Source organism: Protomyctophum bolini (genome assembly GCF_963924005.1).
Source record: "Protomyctophum bolini genome assembly, chromosome: 24".
Classification (NCBI taxonomy): domain Eukaryota; kingdom Metazoa; phylum Chordata; class Actinopteri; order Myctophiformes; family Myctophidae; genus Protomyctophum; species Protomyctophum bolini.
This window is the reverse complement of record NC_137885.1, coordinates 7,712,047-7,739,737: the sequence shown is the minus strand read 5'-3', so window position 1 is coordinate 7,739,737 and position 27,691 is coordinate 7,712,047. Positions and strand designations below refer to the sequence as shown.

The 27,691-nt window shown below is 42.7% G+C and overlaps 2 protein-coding genes across 3 annotated transcripts in view; one reads left to right on the top strand and one right to left on the bottom strand.

The window, feature by feature from the left end:
- The window catches only part of sonb (SON DNA and RNA binding protein b), a 33,827-nt gene extending 29,123 nt beyond the window's left edge, over window positions 1-4,704 (top strand). Inside the window, exons 21-23 of the mRNA XM_080758196.1 lie at window positions 1,072-1,187; window positions 1,482-1,583; window positions 2,217-4,704. Coding sequence (XP_080614322.1) covers window positions 1,072-1,187; window positions 1,482-1,583; window positions 2,217-2,294 — 296 coding nt within the window. The 3' untranslated portion in view covers window positions 2,295-4,704. The remainder of the gene's footprint in view (window positions 1-1,071; window positions 1,188-1,481; window positions 1,584-2,216) is intronic.
- A 4,791-nt stretch (window positions 4,705-9,495) lies between these two features.
- The window catches only part of LOC308311505 (sodium/potassium-transporting ATPase subunit alpha-1), a 43,378-nt gene continuing 25,182 nt past the window's right edge, over window positions 9,496-27,691 (bottom strand). The window contains exons 11-23 of one of the 2 annotated variants that reach the window (XM_080758199.1): window positions 26,117-26,251; window positions 25,088-25,280; window positions 23,994-24,169; window positions 23,385-23,521; window positions 22,889-23,039; window positions 21,022-21,190; window positions 20,317-20,471; window positions 19,517-19,640; window positions 17,525-17,670; window positions 12,377-12,507; window positions 11,556-11,657; window positions 10,625-10,716; window positions 9,496-10,240 (exon numbers count right to left, since the gene is read on the bottom strand). In XM_080758199.1, the coding sequence (XP_080614325.1) occupies window positions 10,212-10,240; window positions 10,625-10,716; window positions 11,556-11,657; window positions 12,377-12,507; window positions 17,525-17,670; window positions 19,517-19,640; window positions 20,317-20,471; window positions 21,022-21,190; window positions 22,889-23,039; window positions 23,385-23,521; window positions 23,994-24,169; window positions 25,088-25,280; window positions 26,117-26,251 (1,740 nt within the window). In that variant the 3' untranslated portion in view covers window positions 9,496-10,211. Of the gene's footprint in view, window positions 10,241-10,624; window positions 10,717-11,555; window positions 11,658-12,376; window positions 12,508-17,524; window positions 17,671-19,516; window positions 19,641-20,316; window positions 20,472-21,021; window positions 21,191-22,888; window positions 23,040-23,384; window positions 23,522-23,993; window positions 24,170-25,087; window positions 25,281-25,842; window positions 25,864-26,116; window positions 26,252-27,691 lie in introns of those variants that run through there. The other variant, XM_080758200.1, reaches the window with a different exon arrangement.

The window sequence follows — 27,691 nt, the reverse complement described above, 5'->3', positions numbered from 1 at the left end:
CTCCACTGTAAAAGGAACAGAAAAGCCTGCTGCATGTCACTCCCCTACCCTCGCTCCATGGTTCATGTCTCTCTCTCCACTGTAAAAGGAACAGAAAAGCCTGCTGCATGTCACTCCCCTACCCTCGCTCCATGGTTCATGTCTCTCTCCACTGTAAAAGGAACAGAAAAGCCTGCTGCATGTCACTCCCCTACCCTCGCTCCATGGTTCATGTCTCTCTCCACTGTAAAAGGAACAGAAAAGCCTGCTGCATGTCACTCCCCTACCCTCGCTCCATGGTTCATGTCTCTCTCTCCACTGTAAAAGGAACAGAAAAGCCTGCTGCATGTCACTCCCCTACCCTCGCTCCATGGTTCATGTCTCTCTCCACTGTAAAAGGAACAGAAAAGCCTGCTGCATGTCACTCCCCTACCCTCGCTCCATGGTTCATGTCTCTCTCCACTGTAAAAGGAACACTCCCCTACCCTCGCTCCATGGTTCATGTCTCTCTCTGCTGCATGTCACTCCCCTACCCTCGCTCCATGGTTCATGTCTCTCTCCACTGTAAAAGGAACACTCCCCTACCCTCGCTCCATGGTTCATGTCTCTCTCTGCTGCATGTCACTCCCCTACCCTCGCTCCATGGTTCATGTCTCTCTCTGCTGCATGTCACTCCCCTACCCTCGCTCCATGGTTCATGTCTCTCTCTGCTGCATGTCACTCCCCTACCCTCGCTCCATGGTTCATGTCTCTCTACCCTCGCTCCATGGTTCATGTCTCTCTCTCCACTGTAAAAGGAACAGAAAAGCCCAAGAAGAGCACCAGCAGGGGGGCTCGTACTTCACGAGCCCCCCCTCGCGGCGCGACTTCACCCTCTTTTGAGCGCCTGGCTAAATTGACAACATTGTACATAAACGTTCATATTTGAAATGTAACGTGCCACGGATGTTAGCTTTTTTGCAGGGTCGGGCTATTGGCACCTTTTGCATTACGTGTTGTTCAATAAAAAGCATTGTGTGTTAGTTTCTCCGTTTTTTGTTGAGTTCTAGAAGCTCTGCTTAAATGTGTCTGTCCGTCCGTCCGTCTGTCCAGGGAAGCACCCGGTGTCGGCTCTGATCGAGCTGTGCAACAAGAAGAGGATCATGCAGCCGGACTTTGTTATGGTTCACCACAGTGGCCCTGACCACCGCAAGAACTTCCTCTTCAAGGTGTGTGTGTGTGTGCGTGTGTGTGTGTGTGTGCGCGTGTGTGCGTGTGTGTGCGTGTCCATTATAATTTGTGAATGCGTAACATTTGTATATATATCTCAGCCTGATAGTACTACGGTACATCCACTAAGGAACCTAAAGTGTGCGTTCCAGCACAACAAAGTGGTGTTGCATGCTGTAACGTTTCTTCTTATTCATTCTGTCCCCCCTGTCTGTCTCTCTAATAATGTGTGTGTGTGTGTGTGTGTGTGTGTGTGTGTGTGTGTGTGTGTGTGTGTGTGTGCTGTGCCCTAGGTGTCGGTGAGCGGTGTGGACTACCAGCCCCAGTCAGCCAGTCCCAATAAGAAACACGCCAAGGCTATGGCCGCTACGGTGGCCCTGCAGGCCATGGGGGAGGTAAGACTGATACCAGTTCTGTTAGCAGCAGTGGTGGGAAAAGTACTCGCATGTTTTTACTTAACCCATTCTGACCTGAGATCAGATTCTTAAAAATGTCTTCTACACCCTGACAGTTTTCTGAAAAAGCTATGTTTCTATGTCAGTCGTTCTTTGATTTTTCAAAAATAGCAGACCTACAAGCTATGAGCTCGTAGATCTGCTATTTTTCAATAGCTAAAGCATAACATAATGCTAACACCAAAAGGGGTCTCCGGCCCAAAATGAGTGAAGTCAAAGTAATAATACTGTAATGTAGAAATCCACTGTTACAGTGAAAGTCTGGAATTGAAAATGTATTTGAGGAAAAAGTACAAAGATACTCTGTGATTTTAGTACCAGTAAGTAATGCCCATATATGGACCTTTTATTATTATTTTCTTAATTGACGTTATCAGGCCGTGTTAGGCATAGATAGATATATATATATATAAGTCTAGATGGCTCAAGGCGGAAACTCTGACGTAGTTCACCCGGCGGCCATCTTACTTCAGGGCTACAGAACAGTATGTTCTATGGCAGCTCAAATAAAAACAGTCATAACTCGTCTGTCTGTCTGTCTGTCTGTCTGTCTGTCTGTCTGTTTTTCCCCAGGTTTCTGCAGATGGACCAGGCCTCTACACAGGACCCGTCTTCACTGCTGCTTCAACCGGGCCCCTGTTCTCTACATAGACACACACACACAAATTCCACAACACACTCAGAGACTCTGCGAAAGTTCGCTTTAAGGGCCGTGTCAGTGGGCTGACATGAACCCACGTGTCTGCATAGTGGCCTACATTTGTATTTTATTGTATTTGTACTCTTGTCAAACATGTTTTGGGGAGTCTGGGGACACGTGTCCCATTTCAGATAACGGCATCCCCGTTCTCGCGCCGAGGCTGTAAGTAGACAAACTATTTATCTTGTTTTCCCTCTGCCTGTTGGTGGTTTTTATTCGTGGCGATCATGCTCCGACCAGTGATAATTCTGCCGACTAAAACTACGGCGAGAAATGTTTGTCGCCGACAAAATAGACTAAAATGTTAAGGAGGACTAGTGTACAAGAGATCCAGTAGAACTAAGACAAGTCAGTTTGCAGTTTGAATTAGGCATTATGACGCCATCAAGGCCTGCCTTTTAGTCGACTACAATGTGACTAAAACTAAATGGAATGTTAATCAAAAGACTGACTAGAACTACATCAACATCTTTGCTGTCGTAATTAACACTGGCACCAACTAAATCCACTTTATAAAACAGGGGAGTAGTAAGGATCGATAGGTTAGTGTAAAAAGGTATAATATTCAGCTCGGCTGTAAATGCAACTCAACCACTTAGAGACGCTCTATACTTGGTTGACCGGAGGTCCTCCCCACACACACTAAGGCCCTCATTTATCAACGTGGTGCACACCCAACACCCGGTGTTCACCCAGTGTTCACGCCGGGTGAGGGCCTAAATCTCTAAACCGGAAAAAAAGCTGATCTACATGCTCATAACTTGTACACTATAGGTCAGCTTTTTTTCGGCGAATGTTCACCCCTAGAATTGGGACGGCACGGTTCTCTAGTCACGTCAAAACAAAATACCCACTTGGTTTGTCGTTGGTTTGTCAGATCCGGATGTAAACGGAAGAGTTTGCGTAAGATCTGATTCCGCGACAATGTTGCACGAGGCAACACGTGTCAGGCTGTAAATGTAATCTGGATCATTCATTTCTGAACAGAATCCAGTAAAAGTTTGGACTCCCGAAAACCAGGAGTGATGCCGTTATGGCGAGAGTTAACCTAGATGTATCCGTGCATAAGTACATTTTAGGTTTTTTAATTTATATTATGAGTTCAGTTCATCACATTTTGTTAATGTTTGTACTTGCGTACACAAGATGGTTAACTAGGATGCTTGCATTAATACCTATTATAGAGCACACACCCCTCAGAATGTAAGCTATGGTTCATTCATGGGCCCAGAATAGGTGACTTACCCGGTTTCTGCCGTGGGTACCAAAAGGAGACTTTTACCCTTTGGGTTATGGGCAGGAAACGACCCCCAAAACAATACATTTCAGTGGAAGTGGAAGTGGACATTGCACCTGACCGAATGTGTCGTGAGAACAATGGGACTGCACTAAGTTCTATTTTAAACCTCTGTGTTGACTCTAAAAAGTCAAAAAAATATTGTATATATTCACCTTGTTCCTGGCCACGGCCAGCATCTAGCGTAGGGGGGGGGGGGGGGGGGGTCTAAAGTGTAATTGCTTATTTGGGCTTGCGTGTACAAATGGAACCATTTTGGTTCCATGTGTATTGTGTACACTCTCAGAGTTATGTGGGTCCTTGAAATTAAAAGGTTTGAGAAGCACTGTACACTAAATCATAAACAACTAAACATCCTAACTTTACATGTTGTGTTAATTCTTTAACTAAAAGTAAGAAGAATAATGTTCGTAGACTATACCTTTTGTCACTGGCCAAAAATGACATAAGTAAGCTTTATGATGACTAAGACTAAATATATTGACTTAAAGGTTAGGGAGGGACTAGTGGAGAAGTGATCCAGTAGAACTAAAAGGCAAGATATTTTGTGTACGATTGCGCTCGGGTGTTGCACTCGGAAAATAGCCGATCTACAAGCTCGCTTTTCGATCTGCTATTTTCAGCAAGCGACAAATTGTAAAATCACCATAACGCCATAAGGCCCGCCAAAATACGTTTTAATCGACTAAAATCATATTTATTTAGTCGACTAAAAACTAGACAAAAAGTAAAACATTTCAGATCGTTTTGTGTAGTGATGTACCTGTGTCCACAATCAGGGCACTGAAGTTGATGAGTAAAATGTTATAACTTATAGCCATGATGGCAAAGGCTGGGGAATGGGAAGAAGAAAAAAGCATGGATCGATGGATGTTACTTTGAACTCATGTTTTGCTTCTTGCTACTGTTTACTGTACTCGGTTATCTTGCAAAATCCCTGTCGCTGATTTAAAAAAAACCTTTATTTTCTTTCCTTTCTCCCATTTTATCTATTTGATCTGCTGCTTCTGTACATAGTGCATACCGGTATTTGTTATATGTAATAAATGAGTATTATTCTCGTTTGAACAATTAATTCTCCCAATTAATATTTAAATATCTGGTATACTACATTTAATACATAGGCTACCCTTTTTTTCTGTTTTTTCCCCACACAATCAAAGGTTTTATTAATCAATCATGGACTCACCAGGATCCTGGATGCCTTGGTTATAGGCTTAAAATAATTGATATAAATATTTTTGTACATGTCTATGGGAAAAATGACTGGGTTCAGAAAACCACTATGCTCTATATAGACATAACTGGATTTTTAGATTTTGGTCCAAAGTTTGTGTGTAGAAAGTTTAGTGCTTGGCCCCTTAAAAAAACATTTACAATTAAAAAAGACTGGAGCAACTGAAACAGAATATAGGGTAGGATGTATGTATCCTGCTAAGTCATAGGGGAGCCGGTTGTTTTAAGTGTTCTTGCGTAAATTGACCGAATGGTCCCTAAGGTTCAAGGTGGTTAAATATAAGTCCCAGATTGTACCTTACAGCCCAGCGTGGCTCAAAAGATACATCTGAGGTTTACAATCCAAAGGTTACTGGTTCAAAACTCAAACAAAACTAATAATCAACAAAAAACACAAACAAAACTAAAAGAAACTCAACAAAACTAAAAGAAACTCAATCAAAACTAATACTCAAACAAAACTAAAAGAAACTCAAACAAAACTAATAATCAACAAAAAACACAAACCAAACTAAACTAACAATCAACAAAAAACTCAAAAATGTTTCAATATAAAAACTGAAACAACAAATCAAACAATTAGAGGTTCAAGCCTCTTGAAGAACATTTTCACTGTCCTTCTGAAAGGTGCAGTGTTTGAACCTCCTAAAGTGTGCATTGTTTTTGAACCTCCTAATGAAACTCCTAAAGAACCTCTAAATTCTGAAAGGTGGGTTAAGTGAGACATTCTCAACTGCATTACTTATGCCTGTGTGGCTCATGAGTGAAATCCAGTGTTTGTACACCAAAGGTTGTGAGTTCGAACCTGCCACAGGTCATTTTCACTGTCCATCTAAATTCTGAAAGGTGCTAAGTAAGACATTCTCAACAGTATTACACATGCCAGTGTGGCGCAGGTGGTAAACCGGGGGTTTATAAACAGGACATTCAGGGTTCAAGTCTCCTGAAGAACATTTTCAATGTCCATCTAAATTCTGAAAGGCTGGTTAAATATAACTTCCCGATTGTACCTTACATGCCAGTGTGGCTCAGGTGATAAACCTGGGGTTTATAAACAGGACATTCAGGGTTCAAGTCTCCTGAAGAACATTTTCAATGTCCATCTAAATTCTGAAAGGCTGGTTAAATATAAGTTCCCGATTGTACCTTACATGCCAGTGTGGCTCAATAGATAAAAACTAGGCTTCATAAACCTAACGTCATAGGTTCAAACCTCAAAGAAAACTAATACTCAACCAAAAACTAATACTCAACCAAAAACTCAAACAAAAACAAAATCAATTGCAACAAAACAGCTGAAATAAAGAGTCATAAAAAACTCAAATATCTCAATAAAAATAAAATGGTTCAATCAAATTAATGTAAAAAGTACAAAAATCACTTTGCTTAATACATTTCTTAAGCTCCGCCCCCAGGAGGCAGGCTCATAAAAAAATCCCGCCCCAGAGGCGGGTTCCCAAAAAAGATCCTCCCCCTCCCACCGGAGCCAAAAGAGGGCGTGAGGAGGGAGGCGGCCTGCCTCGGCACTTTGGCCTTAAAAAGCCAGAAAATGAAGGTTTGCTCTGAGCAAGATTCAAACCCACCACCTTCAGCTTGTGAGACCTATGCTTTCCTCTTGCGCCACTAGGCATTTCACTCTAATAAGAATTTGGAGGTTGTATTTAAGGTTTTAGGCAGAGGTGACAGGTCAAGGGATGAAAATCCACATCAGACACCTCTACCCCTGCCAGAATGATTGAATCTAAAGGTATACCCCTGATGATCAGGGTTTATGATGACTCAACTGAGATTTAGGTTACTGTCTCAATTTTTGGAGAAAAATCCTCCGCAACACTCCGCAATTTGGAGAAAAATCCTCCGCAATCCTCCGCAACACTTTGCTTTTTTTTTTTTTCCATTTCCACCATTTCCGCAATTTCCGCAATTACCATTTCCGCAATTTCCATTTCCGCAATTTCCGCAATTTCCATTTCCACCATTTCCGCAATTACAATTTCCGCAATTTCCATTTCCGCAATTTCCATTTCCATTTCCAACTATTAATGGCAGCTGGGTTTCATCATTCAAATAAAATAGAATTCTGTCCGTTTAGCTATAAAATTATGTCAGGGAATTTATTTTCGTTCGAGTAATAGTACAACTCTAATAGTATTACTTATAATAATGTAATTAAAGATAACTTCATTCAGATTTATTTATTTTTATTTCATTTTCCAGATTTTTTTTTCTTATTTTTTTTAGATTTTCATTGGTGGGCCAGTCATAATGGTCCCGCGGGCCTGATGTGGCCCGCGGGCCTGAGGTTGAGTATCACTGCAGTACTGTATGTGTGGCAGATATAGGCTGTTTGTGTGTCTCCATAACTACATGCAGTTGTGCGCGCGTGTGTGTGTGCGTGCGTGCTCACAGCCTCGCAGCGAAGCTTGGGGCGACCCTAAACAATGTGACCGTTGTGGAACTTGGTACAAAGAGGAGAGGAGGTGGATGGAACAACATAGAAACACATCACCTAGAAGAGCAGTGGTTTTGTTGCCTAAACCTTTAGCCCAAAACCCAAAAGACTAATTAGACGTTTGCCCTGTGAAGCAAACTAGTGAAAATAGCAGATCTACAAGCTCACAATGGGCTGCAGTTGAGTTCTGTAAGTGAGTCTCTATAGATTCCACTAGTGGGGTCCGTCCGTGGCAAATACGCTGTGCAGATTTGGCGACACAGTAAATAATGCACGTTGAATGCAGTGGTGATTCAGATTAAGGCATTTTTAGGATCGGCCTCAGGTCTAAAGTCAGAGGTCAAACATTGGCGACAGGTCCTGCACGTCTTATAGGTGAGACATGACCTTTGACACAATCTAAATGTCTCAATAGAAGAGCAGGGAGAATATAACACTTGTGTGAGTTATATTGTACTAAAGTGCCACTTTAATAGTGGTGGTGTAGAGTGAATCTGTGTGGTGTACTTCTATGACATGTGACAGGGTTCAGTGGTGGAAACGGTTCATTATCTCTGCACTGCAGTGTAGTTGGACAAAATCTCTCTCTCTCTCTCTGTGGTGGAAAAAGTATACATGTAAGTAAGCAGAAGTATCAATACTGCAATGTAGAAACAATCTGTTACAACTTAAGTAAAAGTCTGGTAATCAAAATGTAGTAATACGTACAAAAGTATTGGTATGAAAAGTTAAAGTACCAAAAGTAGAAAGTATAGCCTACTCATTATGCAGAATGTCCCATTTCACACATGATTCAGTCCATGAAATCTTTTGAAAATAGATGTACAAGCTCAGAATGCGTCGCATACAATAATCTAATAATCAAAATCTACAAAGTAACCAGTAACTGAAGTTTTCTAATGATTGTAGTGGGGTAAAAGTAGGCTATACTATTTGCCTCTGAGATGTAAAGTAAAAAGTATAAAGTAAAAGTACTGACAATAGCAAACACTCTGTACTTCTCTCCTTCTCTCTCCATGTGTGGTCCTGTGTATTGTGCGTTCCCCCCCTTAATGATGAACATAAGGAGTGGACCAGGCGTCCAGCAGCCAATGAACGCAGGCTGCCATGGCTGCATGATGCGTGCCAAGCCAGGAAACCAATCTTTGTTGTTTTTAACCGGAAAAAGGGGAACAGAACAAACTTCCAAGCCCTTTCAGTTTCTGTGAAAAGGTGCTGCTTTTCTCCAGTGAGAACAACTTGACCATGGGTGCTATTCAGAGTATTCAGCCTGCGTGTCCGGTATAGCTGGTCTGGACTGGTCTCTTAAAGTAAAACCTTTTTAATGAATAAAATGTGATTTTGTCCAATCCATGCATGTTCCCAGTGTGACGGGACACATTTTTGGGTCGCAGACACATTATGGGCCCCTTTATTTTTTTAGTTTCCTACCATTATTTCAAAAGATTAAAAAAAAAAAACATTAACCAACAAAAAAAGCTAACGATTTCACAAATTAAAAACTAAATTCAATGATTTTATACAGCAATTTCATGAATTAGATGTTCATGAAGTAGTGAAAACCACGACGATATAGTGACAGACGAGTATTGTAGTGTAAAATACTTAACGATCTGATGACTCCCGACAACTTTAAAAGTCCTAGTGTGTAGGGAACACACAGGGAGACACATTCTGACTTGCTGGTCGAGATTCAATTTATCCCCCGAGCAAGCAGACAGGCTCCATTATAAGAAAGAAATCACACCCATGTGAACCGAGTGGTGCAACTCCCCTCTCTCTCTCTCTCTCATTAGCAGGCAGCAGGCACAGCAATACCCCTGTTTCTGGCGCCCCCTACTGGTACACGGCACTACACACACCAATTTCTTCCGTTCCAATTTCACGCATGCGCACACCACTCGTGCTCATGACTACCACACAGGTACACGGACATTGCACTACACACAGGTACACGGACAGTGCTGGTTGTAGGAGTGGTTGCACCACTCAAAAATCACACCCATGTGAACAGAGTGGTGCAACTCCCCTCTCTCCACGGACACAGACGGACACATAGGTGAACAGTGAACACACGGGTAAACACGGACATTGCCGTTCCTTGGGAGTGGTTGCACCACTCAAAAATACCACACCGACGAAAATGAGGTGACGCGACACCCAGGTGGGACCTGACTCGAGCGTATATTTTTATTGAACGTTCATAACTGTTAAAAACATGTATAAAATATTGGTCCTGTTCAGAAACAAGGCACGCATAGTCATGTCAGTGTGGTTCGTAACATCATTAGCACGGTAACAACATCAGCATCTTCATCAGTCTCAGTGTCCATCTATTAGTAGTATCAAGCATTCTCTAACAACAGCGGCTATCAAAACCGTTCTATTTACTTCAAGAACCTCCACAACTCTGACAGCATGCAAGGTTACATTTAAAATGCATTCAGTTACAGATTACAATTACTTTAATGTAATAGTAAATGAACCCAATAAGTAATGGAATCTGTTACTCATTGGTATTCCATTTGCACACTCTCAGAGTTCTAGATCTTTAGGGGTCCGTTTGGGAACCCCCTCACGGGGGAACCCCGCATGAGGGTCCCTGGGTCCCATTTTGAGAACCACTGCGCCAATATAAAAACACCTTCCAATTTTATTTTGTTTTTTTCTTACCCATCGTATAGGTTAAAACTTTAAAACATTTTCTGTTTCGTTTTCTTTTCCGAGCAGCAAGACAAAATACTCATGCAGAGAATTAAAAATACTGGAGTAGGTTTGGAGGAGAACGCAGGCTGATGAGGAGATGGGGGATGGGACGGGTGGTGGTGGTGGTGTGTTGGTTAGGGGGGGGGGGGGGGATAGACCGATCCATCCACAGACCTTCTAATAGTAGGTCTCTCGTTCCACCCAACCTGGGACACACACACACAGGGAAAGAAAACAAAATATGCAGAGTTAGATACTAAGTTCTGTTCTGTATCGCACCTGTGCAAACTTGTGTGTGTGTGGTGCCTTGGAGTCAAGCACAGTCGTTGACATAAGCACAAGGGTTGTAATGACCTCCAATCAGCATGCTGCAAGGTCAATAGGTCGTAGTCGGACATAGGGACATACATACAGACCTACACACATAGCTGTTCATCGGAGACGGTGTTCACCGCTCAAAAAATAAAGCGCGTTGGGATGTGGCTAGTGAGACACAGAGTGAGAGATAGTGAGAGAGAGAGACAGAGATAGTGAGAGAGAGAGACAGAGAGAGAGAGAGACAGAGAGCGAGGCGGGTCTTGTGGTCTCACCTCCTGGGCTGCGTCTGAGGATCAGCTTACGGATCTCATCGTAGATAAAGATGAGTAGGGAGTAAGGGAACGCACAGAACCACCAGTTGGGCCTGGGGGAGACACACAAACACAAACAGGTGAGATTAAACCACAGGGCAATTTCACTTGAAAAAGACATGAAACACAACTCACGGTCTGTTCTTCTCTGGGGCTTTTTTCATTTATTTATTTTGAACATATTAAAAGAAAAAAGACAAAGACAAAGAATAAATGGGCCTAAATAGTTTCAACTAAATTGTTCAACTAGCCGATCTACATCGACACGTTGCGAGCTTGTAGAGTGGCTAATTGAACTATTAAAAAAAACAAAAACTAAAACGGCTATGAAGTCACGGGCGCTAAGGTGTAAGTCACTGGTGTAAAACAGGGCCCCGTGTGCCCAACTCTCATGGGTTTATGAGACAATTTTACACATTTGACAGCATATTTGACAGTATATTCATAGTGTTCCATCTTCTCTCCAATCTTGACAAATAAAATCTGCCACAAAAAAAATGCCTTTAAACAAAACGAAGGAAACTAATAACTAATAACATCATTAAATAACGCCATTAAATTATATTCCATGAAAACTCTGTCAATCATACACTGGAAAACATCCTTAGTGCTCATTTAAGAGTGTACAATGAATGTAAAGAGCGACAGAGAGGTTCCATTCTGTGTTTCAAACAATACTCTGCACAAAATGCCATACGACTCAAAATATCACATTTGATTTGTGAGATGTGTCTGTGGTAGGCTACTTCACATTAGAGGGTACATTGTGAGGTGTGTGCAAGCATGCGTGCGTTACTCACTTTAGGGGGCACATTCTGTGTGTGTGTGTGTGTGTGTGTGTGTGTGTGTGTGTGTGTGTGTGTCTGTGTGTGTGTGTGCGCGTGCTACTCACTTCAGGGGGTACATTCTGAGGGCTACATCCATGCCAGGGCAGTAGGACAGGAAGGCAGCCAGGGCTGTCTCCTCAAACAGTCCAAAGATGAGGATCTTGTTCCTGGAGGAGAGACACGGCACCATTTTTAACCTCATTGTTCTGACATGCAGTGGTGGAAAAAAAAGCACTCACATATTTTACTTGAGTAATAGTATCAATACTGCAAAGTAGAAATACTCTTACAATTAAAAGTCGGGAATTCAAAATGTACTAGAGTAAAAGTACAAAAGTATTGGTAACCAAAAAGTAGAAAGTGCACATATATGCATTCTGTTTCCATTTCACAAGTTTTCGAATGCATGAAACGTACACAAATCTTTTGAAAATGGCAGATCTACAAGCTCACAATGCGTCACATTGGGACACATTGTGAGCTTATAGATTGGCTATTTTCAAATGGCCCGAAATGTGTATAGGGCTGAAGTGGCTGAAGTTAACATAATAGTAACTAGTAACTTAAGTTTTCTAATTATTGTAGAGAAGCAGAAGAACTGAAATTGTGTGAAAGTACAGTACTTTAGTGAATTGACTTTACTTTACACCGCCGCTGATGTGAGATGGAAAAAAATATGTTTTCTGTATTTATTTAAAGCTTGGCCAGCAGAAATTGCGGAAAGGTACAATGACGTCAAACAGAAAGGTACATCCAAAAGCATCAAACGCGCCATTTGACACGAGGCAAACCCTTTTTTTTCCCCCCCACAATTCCGTTTGTGGAAAGACAAGACAGTGTACTGCATATGCAGCGCACGACACACTGCACGACGGCCCATACTCACTTCATGCCCTGTTGGAAGACTGAGTTCCTCCTGGTCTTGCAGATGATCAGATCGGACCACTGCACGACCACGATGCTGACGAAGAACGCCGTGTGACACGTGAACTCGACGATCTTTCTCTGCTCATAAGTCTGTGACGACAAGAAGAACACACAGCGGAACTCATTTACGACAGGGCCCCAATGACAGTGAATCGGCGCGAGTCCAGTTCAATTCCGGAGTCTGCAGGTGGAACCAAATCCATTTTGCACACTCTTGGGAGTATAGGGTTTTACCGTGACTCACTAGTCTCCACATTCATTATTGTCCATTATGGATTCTCAAACCACCCATTCATCCATCTTCCGTTTATCATTCAAAGAGTATGACATTATGCAATTTTCACAGAGAGAATACGACTCTTTGTTTTTTTACATTTTCTCCCACAACTCCTTTCCCAGTCATCCCCACCCACCCACCATCTTTCCCCACGAGGCCAGACATACAAACAACATATACAAACAACATATAAACACAGGTATAAAACCAATAGGTTGAGTACAAAACAATACACACAACATACGGTATATACACAGGTATAAAACCAATAGGTAGACTAAGATACAAAGAAAGGGAACATATGGTTATGATTAATAAACAACTTCAATGGGGGGTAAAAATAAGGGTGATAATAATAGATAAATAAAACAAAACAAAACAAAGTAATTAAATAAAAATAAATAAACAAAAAAATAGAAAATAATTAGAAAAACCTATATATATACACATAAAGAGATAAAGCGCTTAATTGGCTCATTTCTCGACTCACATGTGTAATGATTTCCGATATATTATGCTATATATATATATATATATACTGCACCAAGTAGAGATCTGCACACCCACACCACGTTTGTCTTGCCGCTGAACAACCCACTGTTGCAAAAATCCACCGTTTGGCACTCAAACAGTACAAGACAATAAGCCATTTCTAATCGGATCTGAACGGCATCACACGGTCCGTCTGACTGCGTTGCATCGCATCGAACAAATGAAGTCAAGTTAAGTTCAACGCAACGTATTGTGGGGGCTTGTACGTCTTGCTATTTTTAATATGCCCCCCCCCCCATCAATATGGACGCTGCGGTTCACATGGTTAATCAATGCGATAATCAATGAGCTATACAGGCCGAGGCGGCACCTGAGTGTTGGGGCAGGAGGACGTATAGATATCGTACGGGATACTATGGCACGCCGTTTTTCATCATTTTTGAGGATTTGAAAAAAATGAAAAAATGAAAAAAACGATGGGTTATAGCCCATGTTTTTTGAAATTTTGAAAAAAAAAGTTAGCCTCGTTTCTCATCATTTTGGACCGTGGGCTATAGCCCATATCGTACGGCATACTATGGCACGCCGTTTTTCATCATTTTTGAGGATTTGAAAAAAATGAAAAAATGAAAAAAACGATGGGTTATAGCCCATGTTTTTTGAAATTTTGAAAAAAAAAGTTAGCCTCGTTTCTCATCATTTTGGACCATGGGCTATAGCCCATATCGTACGGCATACTATGGCACGCCGTTTTTCATCATTTTTGAGGATTTGAAAAAAATGAAAAAATGAAAAAAACGATGGGTTATAGCCCATGTTTTTTGAAATTTTGGAAAAAAAAGTTAGCCTCGTTTCTCATCATTTTGGACCGTGGGCTATAGCCCATATCGTACGGCATACTATGGCACGCCGTTTTTCATCATTTTTGAGGATTTGAAAAAAATGAAAAAATGAAAAAAACGATGGGTTATAGCCCATGTTTTTTGAAATTTTGAAAAAAAAAGTTAGCCTCGTTTCTCATCATTTTGGACCATGGGCTATAGCCCATATCGTACGGCATACTATGGCACGCCGTTTTTCATCATTTTTGAGGATTTGAAAAAAATGAAAAAATGAAAAAAACGATGGGTTATAGCCCATGTTTTTTGAAATTTTGAAAAAAAAAGTTAGCCTCGTTTCTCATCATTTTGGACCATGGGCTATAGCCCATATCGTACGGCATACTATGGCACGCCGTTTTTCATCATTTTTGAGGATTTGAAAAAAATGAAAAAATGAAAAAAACGATGGGTTATAGCCCATGTTTTTTGAAATTTTGAAAAAAAAAGTTAGCCTCGTTTCTCATCATTTTGGACCGTGGGCTATAGCCCATATCGTACGGCATACTATGGCACGCCGTTTTTCATCATTTTTGAGGATTTGAAAAAAATGAAAAAATGAAAAAAACGATGGGTTATAGCCCATGTTTTTTGAAATTTTGAAAAAAAAAGTTAGCCTCGTTTCTCATCATTTTGGACCGTGGGCTATAGCCCATATCGTACGGCATACTATGGCACCCCGTTTTTCATCATTTTTGAGGATTTGAAAAAAATGAAAAAATGAAAAAAACGATGGGTTATAGCCCATGTTTTTTGAAATTTTGAAAAAAAAAGTTAGCCTCGTTTCTCATCATTTTGGACCATGGGCTATAGCCCATATCGTACGGCATACTATGGCACGCCGTTTTTCATCATTTTTGAGGATTTGAAAAAAATGAAAAAATGAAAAAAACGATGGGTTATAGCCCATGTTTTTTGAAATTTTGAAAAAAAAGGTTAGCCTCGTTTCTCATCATTTTGGACCATGGGCTATAGCCCATATCGTACGGCATACTATGGCACGCCGTTTTTCATCATTTTTGAGGATTTGAAAAAAATGAAAAAATGAAAAAAACGATGGGTTATAGCCCATGTTTTTTTAAATTAAAAAAAAAAAAGTTAGCCTCGTTTCTCATCATTTTGGACCATGGGCTATAGCCCATATCGTACGGCATACTATGGCACGCCGTTTTTCATCCTTTTTGAGGATTTGAAAAAAATGAAAAAATGAAAAAAACGATGGGTTATAGCCCATGTTTTTTGAAATTTTGAAAAAAAAAGTTAGCCTCGTTTCTCATCATTTTGGACCATGGGCTATAGCCCATATCGTACGGCATACTATGGCACGCCGTTTTTCATCATTTTTGAGGATTTGAAAAAAATGAAAAAATGAAAAAAACGATGGGTTATAGCCCATGTTTTTTGAAATTTTGGAAAAAAAAGTTAGCCTCGTTTCTCATCATTTTGGACCGTGGGCTATAGCCCATATCGTACGGCATACTATGGCACGCCGTTTTTCATCATTTTTGAGGATTTGAAAAAAATGAAAAAATGAAAAAAACGATGGGTTATAGCCCATGTTTTTTGAAATTTTGAAAAAAAAAGTTAGCCTCGTTTCTCATCATTTTGGACCATGGGCTATAGCCCATATCGTACGGCATACTATGGCACGCCGTTTTTCATCATTTTTGAGGATTTGAAAAAAATGAAAAAATGAAAAAAACGATGGGTTATAGCCCATGTTTTTTGAAATTTTGAAAAAAAAAGTTAGCCTCGTTTCTCATCATTTTGGACCATGGGCTATAGCCCATATCGTACGGCATACTATGGCACGCCGTTTTTCATCATTTTTGAGGATTTGAAAAAAATGAAAAAATGAAAAAAACGATGGGTTATAGCCCATGTTTTTTGAAATTTTGAAAAAAAAAGTTAGCCTCGTTTCTCATCATTTTGGACCGTGGGCTATAGCCCATATCGTACGGCATACTATGGCACGCCGTTTTTCATCATTTTTGAGGATTTGAAAAAAATGAAAAAATGAAAAAAACGATGGGTTATAGCCCATGTTTTTTGAAATTTTGAAAAAAAAAGTTAGCCTCGTTTCTCATCATTTTGGACCGTGGGCTATAGCCCATATCGTACGGCATACTATGGCACCCCGTTTTTCATCATTTTTGAGGATTTGAAAAAAATGAAAAAATGAAAAAAACGATGGGTTATAGCCCATGTTTTTTGAAATTTTGAAAAAAAAAGTTAGCCTCGTTTCTCATCATTTTGGACCATGGGCTATAGCCCATATCGTACGGCATACTATGGCACGCCGTTTTTCATCATTTTTGAGGATTTGAAAAAAATGAAAAAATGAAAAAAACGATGGGTTATAGCCCATGTTTTTTGAAATTTTGAAAAAAAAGGTTAGCCTCGTTTCTCATCATTTTGGACCATGGGCTATAGCCCATATCGTACGGCATACTATGGCACGCCGTTTTTCATCATTTTTGAGGATTTGAAAAAAATGAAAAAATGAAAAAAACGATGGGTTATAGCCCATGTTTTTTTAAATTAAAAAAAAAAAAGTTAGCCTCGTTTCTCATCATTTTGGACCATGGGCTATAGCCCATATCGTACGGCATACTATGGCACGCCGTTTTTCATCCTTTTTGAGGATTTGAAAAAAATGAAAAAATGAAAAAAACGATGGGTTATAGCCCATGTTTTTTGAAATTTTGAAAAAAAAAGTTAGCCTCGTTTCTCATCATTTTGGACCATGGGCTATAGCCCATATCGTACGGCATACTATGGCACGCCGTTTTTCATCATTTTTGAGGATTTGAAAAAAATGAAAAAATGAAAAAACGATGGGTTATATCCCATGTTTTTTGAAATTTTGGAAAAAAAAGTTAGCCTCGTTTCTCTTCATTTTGGACCATGGGCTATAGCCCATATCGTACGGCATACTATGGCACGCCGTTTTTAATCATTTTTCATCATAAATGTAGACGTCTAAATGTAGACATCTAAATGTGTACGTCTAAATGTAGACGTCTAAATGTAGACGTCTAAATGTAGACGTCTAAATGTGTACGTCTTCTCTTATGGGGGTCCCTGGCATATCTTTTCAAATGGGGGTCCACGGGCTAAGTAGTGTCAATTTGGGGGTCCTTGACATGAAAAAGTTTGGGAACCACTGCTTTAAACACTTTAGCACTTTATGAACATGAACAAAATAGATGGGTCCCCCCTGGAACTCCCTCAGGTACCCCTGGGGGTCCCCGGACCCCACTTTGGGAACCACTGGTATAGAGCCTTCATTGGTAGGGCCACCTCGCTGGCAGGTGAGTCGGTAGGACACAACAGCAAGTGGCTGACAACACAGTAATGCGTGTGGGGTCGGGTGGAGCCAACTGGCATTAACGACTACATTGGGGAGGAAAAAGGGGCCAAAGGACAAAGCAAAAAAGAATCAATGAACGTCACTGACCCACTGCTGTCCATAGCTGTCCTCCAGGTCGTTGCAGAACTTGTTGTCCCAGTCCACCCTGATGCCCAGCAGAGTGTAGGGCAGGAAACCGTTCTCCGCCAGGATGACAAAATAGGTGAAGAATCCCGCCAGGGCCTGGATCATACCTGGAGGGGAGAGGGAGAGGGAAAAACACACAAGGAATTAACGTCAGGATAGCCGAGTTCCGGCCATCTCTGGGGGCTGGTGTAAAAACATTATTTATACGGGATGTTCCAGTAGAAACTTTTACATTTCAATGGACACCCCCCCCTTAGAGTCACAGACCTGTAAGAAGAACCATCAGCTCAAATCAACGGTCTGTAACGACCAGTAAGACCTCCGCCTGGGTGACTATAAGCGAGCGCTGGCACTTTGGCATGGGGGGGGGGCAGATCACCATATGGAATGAATTCTGTACTGGCCACATATGGAGCGCGTCTTGAGTGTACAGGGTTTGAAGAGGTCAAATCAACATATGGAATGTACGAACAGGTCAGCTCCATGTATGGAGATCTAAGGGTGACAGTGTCTGAGTATACAGGGTTTGATGAGGGCCCAGGTAGGGCCGGGGCCTCAACTTTCGTGCCTGTTGAGAACGTAAATGTTGATCAAGGATCTCCATATATGGGCTTAATTGCGACAGCAGGGCGCATTTACTATGACATCAGGTATCCTCATCACTGATGATGTCACATGATGTCACGAGACCTGGGCACCATGTATGGGGATTTTGAGTGATTCCCTGACGGACAGGAAATGCACGATTCCATAGTTAACTGCGACCTTCGGTCGCAACAAGGGATTTTACTTATTTTAAGAGACTTTTGTAGATTATAAACAATGTTGTAAAAGTGGAATTTCTCTTTCCAAATTCACTCTTATTTTATTTTAAGTAATCACACAGAACATATTTTAAGGGCCGAGTCGCCGGGTTAAAAAACAACAGGGAGACAGACGTGTGTCGTTCAGCAGGAATGTAGGCACTCAGAGGGGACTCTTATGAGAAGATTACGGGGAGTGGGAATGGTCAAAGCTATTGTTGGCTTCAATACCAAAGAGGGGTAAAGAAGGAAAAGCCTGAGATAGCGGCCCGTCATCACTGGAGGATCACACACACACACACACACACGTCCTAATCATCAGCCTATTTCTGGTGCATGTCTCTCTGTGCCAGTTATCTCAGGACCACCCAGACACTGATGATGGAGCCTTCCTGGAACAATCCAACATGGACACACACACACACACACACACACACGCACACACACACGCACAAGCCAACCATGCAAGGTCAGGAGCAGTTAGGGGGTTCCGCGTCTTGCTCAAGGACACGTCCTTCAGTTCAGACACCGGGGCCTTTTTGTTTGCTTTGCTACTTGAGCTGGAGATTGAACCAGAATTGAGCCTCCCCTAATCCAAGGGTTTCCAAACCTTTCAGCCCGTGAAACCCCTGAAAATTACTAATTTGAGCCGGGGGACCCCCCCCCCCCCCCTACCCTGAAAAGCACTTGGAATTGTAGGCATTACATTTTGTTTGACTCGGTTCCACAGAAAATAGCTGATCCACGAGCTCGTAGAACGGGAATTTTCACAATGTTTTCCCCTTTCTTACATTTACAATTACAATTTGGTATCAAAAAGGTCTTAAAAGTCATGAAATTGCCACTTTAGAAATGCGCAGATAACCCTGCCTGTATGCACTTATACCGAATGTTAGTTTGTTTACCGTCGAGTGAGAAAACAATGTCGCACATTAACAAGGGAATCATCTTGGGGCGCCCCCAAAATCATTTGGGGCTCCCCTGGGGGTTCCAACCACTGCCCTAATACAGCGTCTGCCCTTTGCGATGATTGGTGGAGCTAGGGCGAGTACAACATCTCTGTCCGACACGTCTGACACAATTACGATATACCTATATTTAGGCACTTTACCAATCACTGACCGTTTAAGAAGTTTGTAGAAGTTCTTACCGATCTGTCCGTAGGCTATGCTGATGAGCCTCTCGTTGACCAGTTTGTCTGTCTTGGGGTTTCTGGGCTGTCTCTTCATGATGTCGCTCTCGGCTGCTTCGTAGGCCAGGGAGATGGCAGGGACCTGGGAGGACACAGTACCACATTACACCCTAACCATATACCATAAGCCAGGGAGCTGGCAGGGACCTGGGAGGACACAGTACCACATTACACCCTAACCATATACCATAAGCCAGGGAGCTGGCAGGGACCTGGGAGGACACAGTACCACATTACACCCTAACCATATACCATAAGCCAGGGAGATGGCAGGGACCTGGGAGGACACAGCACCACATTAAACACACTCCGCAAAGTCTCAAAGTGGCCCGTGGCTCTCCAACATAACCTGAGATGCCATCACGTCTTTAGAGAAAGCTGATTTGAATGCAGAAAAGTAACAGTTTTGGTCATACGAGGTTTCCACCAGACAAAGACAATATCATAACGCATTGGATGTTAATCCAGTGCTGCGTTATACGCCAACTATACGTAGTATGCCGTGCCGATCTTTTAGAAAAAAGCGTACACAGTCTGCTAACCATTTCATCCATTGACCACGTGCGAGCCGTATATAGCCTACCGGTATACGTGTGCATTGAATCGTGAATTCCGTCCAACATTTAATGCGCGACCGCTTTGACTGGGTTTTCGGGTGTGAAAGTGGATTGGAAAAGCTGGTGGTACAGTGTCTTCGAAATAGTTGGGGATAAAAAACATCACAGTACACAACTTTGTAGGGAGCAGTTCTTCCTCACCATGTCAGTTCCCAGGTCGATACAGAGGATGGTGACGGTTCCCAGAGGTAGAGGGATGTTGGCGATGATGAAGAAAAGGAACGGCGTGATCTCTGGAATGTTACTGGTCAGGGTGTAGGCGATGGACTTCTTCAGGTTGTCGAAGATCAGGCGACCTGGTAAAAAATAAATAAATAGGCGACATTGAGTTCGTCACAACCAAACCCTCCTTTGTTCCGTTTGAAAGACTGCTCTGGTCGAATGCATTTCACGTCATTCTGAATTTCCAGTTGCACGTGACGTCGACCACATAATCCTTAAGTGTATGTCAGCAGATCTCGAACGTCTGATGTTTACTGGTGCTAGATCCCCGCGAGAGTGTGTTGGCTGGGACAGAGAACGGTTGATAATAAAGTTGATTTTCTGCCAATTTGTGTCTCTGAATTCTTTTGTTATGAGAATCTAGGCTCGTGGGCCATTGGGTGCAATACTTTTGTGAGCATGGAGCTAAAGAATGGTTCACGTTCATGGTTCACGGTCTCCTAGAAAGGCAAGCCACCTACTCCACGCAGATATGGGAAGTAAACCGGACATGGCATGTGTTTTTCCTTTGCCTTTTTTTTTTGGCGCCCAACACTTGTATGAAACGTTGTATGAAACCGGCGCGAAACTAAGTGTGAATCTGCCTTAACGAGTCCAGAAAGTGCCCTGAGATGTTCTTCTCACCCTCTTCCACTCCGGTGACGATGGAAGCAAAGTTATCGTCCAAGAGGATCATGTCAGCCGCCTGCTTGGAGACGTCGGAGCCGGCGATGCCCATGGCGACGCCGATGTCGGCTTTCTTCAGGGCGGGAGAGTCGTTCACGCCGTCGCCCGTCACGGCCACGATGGCCCCCTGTGCAGAGAAAACAAGAGATGAATTGAAATGTCACGGAAAAAGGTTGAGTGTTTTTGCTCAGAAAGAAAAAGACGTTTGTGGGGGAGAGATAGAAAGAAATGGCTTTGTGGTTCTCAAACATTTTCATGTCAAAGACCGTCAAGTGTGTGTGTGTGTGTGTGTGTGTGTGTGTGTGTGTGTGTGGCCATAGATCCTCACCTGAAAAGATTTTGTGCCTGGGAATGGCTATTTTCGAAAGAAATTTAAAATATCGTTTAAGTGGCTAAACAGTTACTCGTTTTTTCCCCTGGAACACCCTCAAAGCCCCCTGGGGGTCTCTGGGCACCACTCTTGGAACCAGCGGCATAAAAAGGTACATGAAAGGAAGATTTAAAAAAAAAAAATCAGTTTTTTCTTTGGAACGCGCTCCACCGTTAATGGAATAAAGAACATTTGATTAAACGTGTGTTGATAGTTTGCCAGCCCAGCTGGCGTTCTAGTTTTTCAGCTGCCAACAGCAAACAAAACCAAATCTGGTTAACGTTGGCAGCTGCAAGAAACACTTAAAAAAACAAAAACACAATAGAAAGAACGCTTTTACTAAATTAATCATCAAGGGCAGTTAAGAGCAGTGGGGAAAGTAACAAATGTACCAATTATACTACACTAATTGTACTACACTACAATTATTTGGAAACTTACTAGTTAGTTACTGTGTAGATTTGTATTATTACAAAAGGTACATTAACCCATTCTGTACGGGAACCCATTTTGGTGTTGGCATCATGTCGTGCTTTAGCTATTTAAAAATAGCAGATCTACAAGCTCATAGCTCATATGAGCTTGTAGGTCTGCTATTTTAGAAATAAATCAAAGAGCGACTGACATAGAAGACATTTTTTTAGAATCTGATCTCAGGTCAGAATGAAAACTGTCAGGATGGCAGATCATGCAGAAGACATTTTTAGGATCTGATCTCAGGTCAGAATGGGTTAATGTCTTGTTTATATGACGGCGAAAACAGACGATCTACACGAGGCCCACAACTGTGTGAGCTTGTAGATCTGCCATCTTCATTCATTTGTATGTATAATGGCATGCACATAAATGGGGACGCACAGGTAAAAAGTTCTGTCTGTGGCTTTTAGAAATAATATTGAACCAATAAAAAGTATTAACAAGAGCTTGTGTAACTAAATGATAATGATAGTGTGTGTGTGTGTGTGTGTGTGTGTGTGTGTGTGTGTGTGTGTGTGTGTGTGTGTGTGTGTGTGTGTGTGTGTGTGTGGGAGAGAGACAACCATGTGTTGGGGGATAACTATTTCGGACAGAAAATGAACAATTCTTGCCATTTAATTATACACAAGACAATACACATACAATGTTTTGTTCCACTTTTGCATTGGGCAGCGTAAACGTACGTTTCCTCAGGACGAAACAGAAGACCCTGTGGAAGTCTCTCTCCCATTGGAGATTCTCCACTGTTCCAACACTGGACTCTTTTTAAGGCTGCCTTCAAAAGCTATTCTCTCAGGCTTATATGGCAAATAGTCGTTTTATTTGTTTGTTTGTTGGCTGGTTCATTGTTTTCAAGGCAAAGTGTCTTTGGGTTCATGAAAGGGGCTATATATAAATTCAAGCCATTATATCATTATTGAATTGAGAGCGAGAGACAAGAGACGGAGAGTGAGAGAGTGCTTCGTAGACATTACTGACCTGTCTCTGGCAGCCCTCCACGATGATGAGTTTCTGCTGAGGGGAGGTCCTGGCGAACACGATCTCCGTGTGGTATTTCAGGATGTCGTCCAGGTCGTCCGGGGACAGGTCCTTCAGGTCTCCTCCGTGGACCACGCAGGCCTTGGCGTCTCTGAGGTGGACGATAGGGAAGACACGACCGACCACACGAGGGGGAAATGTTACCACCGGTTGAGACACTCACCGGTGGATTCCTGGGGTTAGGGCACGGCCACATCTCACTGTAGCACAGGTTCTATGTTCAGCACTGTCCTTATAGGGTTTTATTGTTGTAAGCGGGGGAAACAAATAACCTTTTTTTTGCGGAGTGGGGAACATAGGTAGGTACAGTCCCATTCCCACCATGTATGAGGATTCTGCCAATGCATTTCAAATTGGAATATAGCGTTTATAAATATATAAAAGAGGTAAGTTCAGTACGCAAGAATAAAAGCGTGCTTCTGAGCATAGGCGATACCTTGGGTTGACTTCATTGATGGGAATGTTCAGGCGTGCGGCAATGTCCTCAACGGTCTCGTTGCCTTCAGAGATGATGCCGACGCCCTTAGCGATGGCCTTGGCTGTGATTGGATGATCACCTGTCACCATTATGACCTGAGGGGCGGAGACAACAACAAACACCACAGCTGAGCAAAAAAGTGGAAAAGTCCCAAAGGGTTTCCTGCACACGTCGATACAAGTCATTCACAGCTTCAGCTACAAACTACATAAACTTTGTCACCGAGTTAAAGGTAGAGTAAGTGATTTCACTCAAAAAACCTTAGGTTTCGTTTTTGGCTGTGGGACCTAAGCCTTCGTCCAATCAGGATAGAGAGTCAAAAACGAAACCTAAGGTTTTTTGACCCCCAGGGGTTAACTGGGGACAGGGAGGAACTCCATGATCAGCACACTCTATAGTAGAGAGGATTATCACAACAAAACAAAAAATATAAGTGATATTTGAATTAAGTGAAATCACTTACTCTACCTTTAAGGACTAAAAATGATAAATGAGTACCGACGTCTCAAAGGATGAGCATCAAAAAGTTGGACAAAGCAGGAAAACAGGCGTGGGGCCTGTTGTTACCTTGATCCCGGCGCTCCTGCATTTGCCGACGGCGTCGGGCACGGCGGCTCGGGGAGGGTCGATCATGGACATGAGGCCCACGAAGCACAGGTTCTCTGTGGGGAAGTTCACCTCCTCACAGTCGAAGTTGAAGCCCTCCGGGAACTGGTCGTCGGGGAGGTTCATGTGGCAGAAACCTGGACGGACGGGGAAACAAAATGTCAAATCGAGAAGAACTTTAATCCCATCATGCTCAACGCACTGACTTTTTGTCTTTTATCCTTCTATATTATACATCTGCTGCTTATGCTCGCGCATCTTTAATTATATCTTATCTCAGGTAATATAATATGACTAAATATGTAGATCATTTGTTGGTTTTCTTTGATTGATCTCTTCCCCTTCCCCCTTCTTTTTCCCTTTTTTTCCTCCGAAATAATACAAACAAAAGCTGATTCTGATCAAGAGGTTACATCATTTCCCTCCCGTGTGTTCCATTCCATCCATTACAAGGTGGTCTTAAGCCCAAACCACACCAAAGGGTCGAGACGGGACGAGACGGTTTTAGCATTCATCCCAGCGGTGCGATAATATGTCCTGTTGCGCGCCGCCGACCCAAGTTATTCAACTGGTTAAATGCTATGCAGTTCACATAAATGTCGGAGCTTAAATGGGCACGTAAACATGACATGAATGCATTACGACAGTGGTTTCTCAAACTTTTTCATGTCAAGGACCCCCAAAATTGACACTCTTTAGCCTCATTCGGGGGGCCATTAGAGAAGACTTTTTGCAGCTATAGCAGTGATTCTCAACCAGTTACATTTCAAGGACCCCCATTTAATGGCATTTCTATCTCTGGGACCCCAGTGTATTGTAAAAATCAAAGTTAATTTAACTCGGAGAGTGTACAAATGGACCCTGACGGGTCCAATTGGTTCCATTTGTACACCCTTCCGATTCCTAATTCAGCTGGGGGGACCCCCTGGAACTCTCTCAAGGACTCTTAGGGGTCCACCGTGCCCCACTTTTAAGAACCACTGCATTATGACTCCATTTTCTTCAGTGATACACTGCGGTTCGTCTTGCACGTGGCTGTGCACGTCCTCACGCACCCAGCACTCTCTCTCCCAGTCCGCCCAGTTCCAGGTAGGCGTTCTGGAAGGCGTCCTTCAACTCCTCGTCCAGAGCCTGCTCTTTGCCCTGGATCAGGATGTTGGAGCATCGGTCCAGGATCCTCTCCGGAGCGCCCTTCATCACCAGCAGGTGCTTGGTCGCTCCCTCGGTCGAGTCGTGGTGGACGGAAAGCTATACGAGAGAGAGAGATGGCAGAGGGAGAAATACAGGCGGCCATTTTGAGACGTATATATGCTGTAGTTGCTGTCGTGTAGGTTTTTCCGTGCGATTATTATATCCGGTGTTAGAACACTTGAACATTCAAATCAAATCACATTTATTTCATTGGGCCGAAATGGGCAAAAAATAAGAATCTATTACCCCCCCCCCAATTTTTTTTATTTCAACTGCCCCTAGTGGCATAACGGTAAGTGGATGTGTTGGATGCAGAAAGAAAAACTCAATAGAAATTTGGCAATTGAAGATCGGCGAATGTTTTGACCATTCATTCTTTCTTTCTTCCTTTTTATTTTTCTTCCGAACGCCAAACGATGAAGTCACAATAAAACAATAAAAGTAAAATATATATTATATATTCCATCATCTCTCTGGAACGGAAGATCTCATCCGCTTGGTTTTTCAGGTTTTCAAGTATGGCAATTGTTCGGGCCGGCCCAGTAGGGCCCAGTTGGGGCCGGGCCTTAATTTTCAGACGCGCTGAGAACTCTAGTGGTGCGCTAACTGGCTGACATACCTGGTACTTGTTGGTGGAGTTGAAGGGTAACTGGCTGACATACCTGGTACTTGTTGGTGGAGTTGAAGGGTAACTGGCTGACATACATACCTGGTACTTGTTGGTGGAGTTGAAGGGTAACTGGCTGACATACATACCTGGTACTTGTTGGTGGAGTTGAAGGGTAACTGGCTGACATACCTGGTACTTGTTGGTGGAGTTGAAGGGTAACTGGCTGACATACACACCTGGTACTTGTTGGTGGAGTTGAAGGGTAACTGGCTGACATGCATACCTGGTACTTGTTGGTGGAGTTGAAGGGGATCTCGGCGATCTTTAGGTTCTTGTCTCTCATCTCCAAGACGGACCCGCAGCACAGCTCGATGCACTTCAACAAGGCGGACTCCGAGGCGTCGCCGGCTACGTCTCTCTGAGAACACACGTGACGAGGGGGGGGCAAAAATGGCCATTAATAAATACACAGGAATGTCCATGCAGCAGAGACCTTGTGGTTAGAGTGTCCGCCCTGAGACTGGGAGGTCGGGGGTTCGACCCCCGGCCGGGGTCATACCAAAGACTGTAAAAATGGGACCCAATGCTTCCCTGCTTGGATTGGGGGTCAAATCAACTACTCTAATGATTCCTGGGCACGGCTACGGCTCACCGCTCCTTGGCTGCGGCTCACCGCTCCAAGAGATGGGTCAAATGCGAAGAACAAATTTCACTGAGGTAACAAATGTGTGACAAATCGTACGACTTTGACTCAAAGTGGGGTCGGACCCCACTCAAAGTGGGGTCCGGGGACCCCCAGGGGTCCTTGACAGGGTTCCAGCGAGCATCAAAATCTGTTTAACCATTTAACTGTATCATCGGATATTTGAAAGAACATTTTTTTTAATATGGAACAAAAGAGGGTGCCAACATACGTAATCCATATTAACTTCTAGTATTTATGTTTGTGCAATACAATTGGCAAACTTCCTCTTTCGGCAAAATCTCTACACAGTACACAATGACCAAGGTTTGTGAACAGAAAGGCCTCCTCCATTATGCGCATGCTAATGACTGGGGAAAAGTAAAGGCCAGCGCAAGAACAGGCATGGTAATTGTAGCCAAGTAATTAGTGCACGTCCAACCAGTCTCCCCGGAGTGTGCGCACGCGCACTCCGCACACTCCGGGCACACGCACACACACACACACACACGGTACTTAGTACTTACTGGTCATTAATGCAGGGTGGAAATGAGTAGCTTGGCTTCAGGGGGATTCAAAATGCTCGGCGTGTGTGTGTGACTGTGTGCATGACTGCGTGTGTGTCCGTGACTGTGTGTGTGTGTGTGTGTGTGTGTGTGTGTGTGTGTGTGTGTGTGTGTGTGCGTGCGTGTGCGTGTGCGTGTGTGTGTGTGCGCGCATGTGCACACTCCGGGGAGACTGGTTAGAGCTGGAAAACAACTCAGAAGGAGCCAGTAAACATCTCAGTAGCAGTGAAACTAAATCAGACCAGAATTACAGCTTTGGATCAATTTGTCTCAGTGTAATCTGTTTTTATCTAAGTCTTAGAGTCTAAGAGGTCGTACGTACAGACATGAACAAGGTTGTTGTTGGCATGCATTACAAAATACATTTTAACAGAATGGAAAAAAAACAGAACCAGATAGAAAACCTTTGTTACGGCATTGGGGATATTGTTTTTTTTTTAACTTCTGTATGATTTTTAATTAGTTGCATTGACGGGAACTTCCAAAGTCCTCTGGTTGCACAGAATCATCAGCAAGTGTTAAATAAAGGAAAAGCCTTGAGGCTTTTTGGGCCAATTTGTTTCATGCTTGAATAATTAGCCTGCTTGTAGCCGACGTGCCATGTTTAAAT